This window comes from Pelodiscus sinensis, chromosome 18, assembly GCF_052426305.1.
Source record: "Pelodiscus sinensis isolate ZL-2025 chromosome 18, ASM5242630v1, whole genome shotgun sequence".
Lineage (NCBI taxonomy): Eukaryota > Metazoa > Chordata > Testudines > Trionychidae > Pelodiscus > Pelodiscus sinensis.
Window position 1 is genome coordinate 7,064,574 of NC_143069.1, and position 6,000 is coordinate 7,070,573.

At 67.1% G+C, this 6,000-nt stretch overlaps 1 protein-coding gene and 1 long non-coding RNA gene across 2 annotated transcripts in view; both read left to right on the forward strand.

The window, feature by feature from the left end:
- LOC149523186 (maestro heat-like repeat-containing protein family member 7) overlaps window positions 1-5,402 on the forward strand; it is a 52,565-nt gene extending 47,163 nt beyond the window's left edge. Inside the window, exons 11-12 of the mRNA XM_089769967.1 lie at window positions 4,771-4,923; window positions 5,280-5,402. Coding sequence (XP_089626093.1) covers window positions 4,771-4,923; window positions 5,280-5,297 — 171 coding nt within the window. The 3' untranslated portion in view covers window positions 5,298-5,402. The remainder of the gene's footprint in view (window positions 1-4,770; window positions 4,924-5,279) is intronic.
- LOC149523189 (uncharacterized) lies at window positions 925-2,309 on the forward strand. Its single transcript, XR_016347255.1, has 3 exons — window positions 925-1,375; window positions 1,670-1,773; window positions 2,090-2,309. It is a non-coding gene; the product is annotated as an uncharacterized LOC149523189 (long non-coding RNA).
- Window positions 5,403-6,000: the final 598 nt, after the last annotated feature.

Genomic DNA, 6,000 nt, shown 5'->3' on the forward strand with positions numbered 1-6,000 from the left:
CAGAGGGACCCACATCTCAGGCTGATAAAAGCGGGGGGCGGGTCCAGGGGACTTTGGAGACCCCCGGTTGCTTTAGCTCTGGTGCGTCTCCTCCTCACGGTTCGTTCGTGTTCTGTGAGTTCCACATCCCGACACCTTTGTGACGAAGGTAAGAGCCCCCAGGGGTTGGATCCCGCCCGGGGCCGGCTGGGTTCCAGGCAGGCCCAGCCCTCGGTCAAGGGCCAGAAGGTGATTCCTCACCTGGGCTGCGTCCTTAGCGCCACTGGGGCTTTCTCCTGGTTGGTTTCCCTTTTCCTCCATCCCCCCACATTTCTGCTCTGTTCTTGCCTCCTCTGTGACCTTCCCTTGCTGCCTCCCCCAGCTTGGGACCCAACAGACTAGCTGAAGGACGGGGGGTGGTTTGCAGGAGCCGTGGGGTGGGGGATGCAGCCCCCATTGTGGGGACTGGGGAGGTGGGGCTGGAACAAGTCTATGCCGGTGTCTTTGGGGAGAACGCTCCACCCCCCACACCTTAGATTCTCCCCTGATTGGCCAAGAAGGGGCTGTTGATGGGCAGGAGACTCGTGGAATGAGGAGTAACGGTAGTTTGAACTAGGAAGCCTAGTTCAAACTACCTAGTTCGTGCCCCGTGTAGCCGCGCTGCACGGGGTTCGAACGAGCGGGGTTTTAAAAATGGCGGCTCCCCGCTTATGCAAATGAAGCCCGGGAAATTCAAATCCCGGGCTTCATTTGCAAGTGCGGTATGCCTACATTACCCTCCTAGTTCGAACTAGCGGGGTAGTGTAGACATACCCTCAGGTCCTTGCAGTGCCTGTGCAAGACCGAACCGATAAGCAAGGGGCCATTTGGGGGCTGGGGGCAGTCGCTCTGGGGAGCTGGAACCCCTGGATTTCGCTCTGCAGGCTGCGCCCCAAGCTCCCCTTTGCTCCCCTCATTTGCAGCATGGCCAAACGTTTTCGGCTGTGGTTCAAGAAAGCCCTGAAGATGGCCCCAGGGCCGGTGGGGAGCAGCTTCTCCGTCCCCGCGGGCGGGGAAGCTGGATCCCACCAGCTCGGGGCGACTCGCCCACCGGCCAGGCCCCCCCGGACCTGGCTCCAGAGGCGGCTGGGCAGGCGGGACCCAGCCCAGCGGGGGAGCCGGGTAGGGTGGCTCCGGGGCCTCCTCTGTGGAGAGAAACACCTGCCCCGGGAGCCCAGCCCCCATTACCACCAGGGGGCATCGCCCTGCCCGGCCCCCGGGGACCTGCCAGTCTCCGGGAGCCCCCAGCCCGTCGCTCCCCGCACCAGCCCCTGCAGCTGTGGGTCCAGGTCCGTCAGCAGCAGCGCCTGGGCCTCCAGCTGCAGCCGGGCCACCTCGCGCAGCCGCTCAGACCCAGGTGAGGGGCCGTGAACACGCTGGGCCCAGGGGCTCACCCAGTACCCGGGGGAGGGGCGGGGAGGGGCAGCCCCAGTGTCTGCCCCGCAGCCAGGGCAATGGATGGGGGCGGGGGCTGCTTGGCTCTCTTCTTCCTGGTGGGGCTCTGCTGAGGGCGTTGGCAGATGTGAGGGTGGCAGGGGGATGGGTCCCTGCGAGGGGCGTGTGGGGCCCAACCTGCCCTGGGTCCCTGACATGGGGGCGCGTGACCCCTGCTGGCCGCTGGAGTCACCCTGGTCCCTTCCCTCCCGCACAGAGCCCCCCTGCGCCTCGGCGGAGCTCTGCCAGGAGCGGGTGGACTCCCGGGTGGAGGAAGGGGCCATCTACGACATCGAAGAGCAGCTCCACACCCGGGACACGGTAGGAACCTTCTCCACACGGGGGGGACCCGAGATTGTCCGGCCCCTTCCCAGCACGTCCCCCCCCCCCTCCGGGAGGGGCTTGTCCCTGGGGATCCCCCTGGGGCCCCTTTTCCTGCATGACCTGGTCCCCCCAAGCTGGGGGCTCTTGTCATGCACCAGCTGGGCCCCCACAAGCCTGAGGCAGCAGTTGGGGGGGGAGTGTGGGTGCTTGGACAACCTGCAGCTCCCACCTCCACTCCTGGGAGACCTGAGCCCTGCAGCTGTCCGTGGGGGGCAGGCAGGCCCCAGGCTCACAGACTCTCTCTGGGGTGCAGAGCCCAGCCGCCCTGCAGCGGTTCCTCTTGGCCATCCCCCTCGCCTGCCTCGCCGCCCTCCAAAGGGGCGAGGACACCCTGGCGCCGCGCTGCTGCAAGGACACCATGATGGCCAGGATCGTTGTAAGCGAGTCGCGGCAGCCGGGAGGAGGGAAGGGGATACGTGGGGTGGACAGGGGTCTGCCTGGGCCATGGCGGCGGGTGGGGGTGCTGGAAACGGGATGGGTGGAGCCAGGAGGGCTGGAGGTGGACATGGGGAGGGTGGGTGGGGATGCTGGAGGAGGGAGGGACACAGAAATGGGGCAGGTCTGGGGTGCCGGACAGGAAGGGGGATTCGGGACAGGGAGGGGTCTCCCCGGGCCATGGGGGGCTGGAAGGGAGCCGAGCAGGCTGCTGGGGATGCGCCTGGGGAGCAGGGATGAGGAGGTTCAGAGGCTGGTCACCAGGGCAGGGAGGGGCAGGAGACGGCCTGGGGACAAGGATTGAGCTGGTCCTGGTTTGGGAGGGGGGTGCTGGGAGGGGCCCTGTGCCGGGCAGGGGGGCTACAGGGCAGCGGGAGGCAGTGGGGTTGGATCCTGCTGGGTGGGGGCGCTGGCCGTGTGAGCGTCTCTTGGGGGCCCAGCCTCACACGCCCCTTTGTCTCCTTGGGTCTCCCAGGAGATCATGGAGGACTCGCCCCCCCGCTGGTCTTGGCCGACTGCCTCAACGCCGCCTGCAGCCTCAGGTACCGACCCCCCCCCCCCGCCGACTCCCCCCAGAGCAGATCCCCTGGCCAGGGAGTGGGAAAGTCTCTGTCTCCTGCTGCTGAATTAACAGTCTCTGCCCCTCTCTCCTGCCAGCACCTTGCAGCCTCCCCTGCGGGCCCAGCTCCTGAGCCCCCTGCTGACGGCGGCCGTGGGACAGACAGTGTCTGGGGACTGGCAGCAGGAGCCCATCCACACTCAGGTACGTCCCTCCGGGCCCTGCTCCCGGACTGGGCTGGAGCTCCAGAGAGGAGGGGGGGGGGCGGGTGGCAGAGGGAGGGAAGAAGCTGCAGGTTTGGATCCTTCCCTCCAGGGTTCCCGTTGCTCTCCCGGGGGGCCCGTCCCTTCCATGCCCAGCCTGGGCTCCTCCCTGCTCTGCGAGGCGGCTCAGACCCTGCTCAAGGCTGCACCCCGGAGCCAGCGGGTGGCCTGGATTCCCCAACCCCCCTCTGACCCAGGGCTCCCCCTTGTCTTGCAGCAGTTCATCCGGGCCCTTCCCTACGACCTCCAGGCCCTACTGGCGAGCCTCCTCGCCGAGTCCCCAGACACCGCCCGGCTCCAGCTCATAATGGAGGTGAGCCCCGTGGGGGGGACGGGGCCATTGTCCCTGCTTCCTCGGGGGGCCGAGAGAGGAGCAGTGTCAGTGGCTGGGGGGGGCACAGTCCGAGAGGAGCCCCAGGCTCTGCCCAGAACCGGCACCTCCCTACGGGTCCTGACCTGCCTCTTTCCCCCCCAGCACCTGAGCCCGTCGCTGGAGTCCCGCCTGCCCCAGGAGCGAGCCAGGGCCCTTGGCAGCACCACGGCCCTGCTGGGAGTCGCCACCACCCTCCCGGGGTTTGACGTAAGTGACCTCGGAGCCGGGGGGTCTAGGGCTGCAGGGCGCGGGGCTGGGAGCGTCCCCGGGAGGCAGAGGCAGGGCCGGGAATGGGCCGGGAATGGGCCGCGTTCTCCTTTCCCCGGGGAGGGGCGACCCTGGGCCCTTCAGGGGGGCTCTTGAGGGACTGGGCCTGGGGACTGGGGAGTGGCCGTCAGTGGATCCCCTTGTTCCACCCCCGGAGTGACCCTTCAGTCGGGGCCATTGCTCAGGGTTGTCTCCTCGCAAGGCCGGCCCCGCCCCGCCCCGGGAGGTGTCTCTGTCCGTCCCCCGAGCTCAGACCCGCCTCGGCGGCCGTTTGCATGGGACGTGCAGCCCCAGGATGCTGAGGGACCCCCCCTCTTCTCTCCCCTCAGAACTCCGCCGACTGGCCGAGGATGGGTCACCACGTGGCCCAGCTGGGCCTTTTTATTTCGGACCCATCCGAAGACGTCAGCCGGCTGGCCCGGGAGGGGGTGCACAGCCTGTATCAACTCCTCCTGCACCACAGGGGTAAGGAACCCAGCCGGGACCTGGGCCCCAGGGACACCCTGAGGGTGCCGGCGGCGGGGGGAGGGGACCCAGCCCTTTTCCCCCAGACTGGCCCAAGGGGGGATGTGTCCCTCTGTGTTCCCCTTCTGCCCCCTGTGCCCCTCCATTTGCCCAGGGATGCCTGCAGGGACCCGTGGGAGGGGAAGGGCTCAGACCTGCCAGCAGAATGACCCTGTTGTGTCTCTTGCAGGCCTCAACATCCACCAGGCAGAGGACCTGTGGTGCAGACACTACTACAAAGAAAGATGGGTCCTGGCTCACAGCAACAGCGTGAGGGTGGGAGAGGTAAGGACGCGCTGCCAGGGCAGGGCAGGGCTCGGGGGTGGGGCTGGCTGGGGCCCTCGTGGGGGTAGGAGGGTCTTGGGGGCAGGAGGAAGCTGTGACCTGGGGCAGGGGTTGGGGTGCCGGGTGAGGAGAGCGTCTGGGTGCAGGGTCTGGAAGGGAGTTTGGGGGAGGAGGAAGCTGTTTTAGCCCCAGGAGTTGGGGCCGGGCTCTGGGCCGTCAGCTGAAACCTCCTGTGCTCTTGATTCCAGGTCTTTGGGCAGCTCTTCACAGCAGAGCAGGAGAACTGCTTTTTGGACAAGGCTCTGCTCGCTGCCCGCTCCCCCCTGCGGCGCCCCAGCCAGGCCGGGCTGGTCCTGGCCCACGCCCTGCATGGGCAGGCCCATCAGCTCCTGGAATACATGGTGAGCAGCCGGAGCAGATCAGGAGAGTGGGGCAGGACCAGGGTCTCCTTCCCATCCCCTCAGGGAGTCCCCCGCCCCTTTCCTCAGGCTGCCCCCACCCCACGTCCCTGCTGGCAGAATCCCTCCTGCCCCTGCGAGCGTCCCTGGGGGTGGGGGAGGCTCTGAACACAGAAACTGTCCTAGGAGGCGGGAGGGGGCCGAGGTGTCAGGAGCTCTGGGGGGGGGGGAGTCAGGAGCTCACCCTGCGGGCCTGACGGGGGGTGACCAGAGAGCAGGGGGAGGAGGGTGGAAATGCTGGGGGGCCAGTTCCCCTGAGTCCCCAGGGATGAATGTGACGGATTCTGCTTCCCTTGCAGCAGGAAGACACCCAGTGAGAGCAGCAAGAGCTGAGGAGCCAGCAGCTGCGTCCCCCTCCCCCCAACCCTCCCAATTGTATTGAATTGTATTTACATTCTCATTAAACAATGTTTCAAAAAACATTTGGATCAGGCTTGGTCAATAATTTGTAATGGGGGGGCCATTTTGGCAACTGATCAAGGGCCACATTTCTACCGAGGGCTTTGGGTTCTGGGACGGGGTGGTTGGGTGCAGAAGGGAGCTTAGGGGTGGAGCCTGGGTGCAGGGGGGGGGTATGATCTGGGGCGGTGGATAGGGGTGCAGGGTCCAGGAGGGGGTATGGGTGCAGGAGAGGACTCTGGCCTGGGGGAGGGGCTCTAGAGGGGTGCAGGGTCAGGGAGGGAGCTGTGACCTGGGTGAAGGGGGAGCAGAAGGTTTGGGGGAGGGGGTGCGGGTGCCAGAGAGGAGTCTGGCCTGGGGGAGGGGTGTCGGGGGGGTGCAGGGTCAGGGAGGGAGCTGTGACCTGGGTGAAGGGGGAGCAGAGGGTTTGGGGGAGGGGGTGCGGGTGCCAGAGAGGAGTCTGGCCTGGGGGAGGGGTGTCGGGGGGTGCAGGGTCAGGGAGGGAGCTGTGATCTGAGGGAATGGGGGACGCAGGTTCAGGTGGTCGCCTGGGACAGGCAGTCGGGGAGGGGACGTGGGCGCCAGGGGCAGGCTCTGGCTGCGGAGGTGCCTACCTAGGCA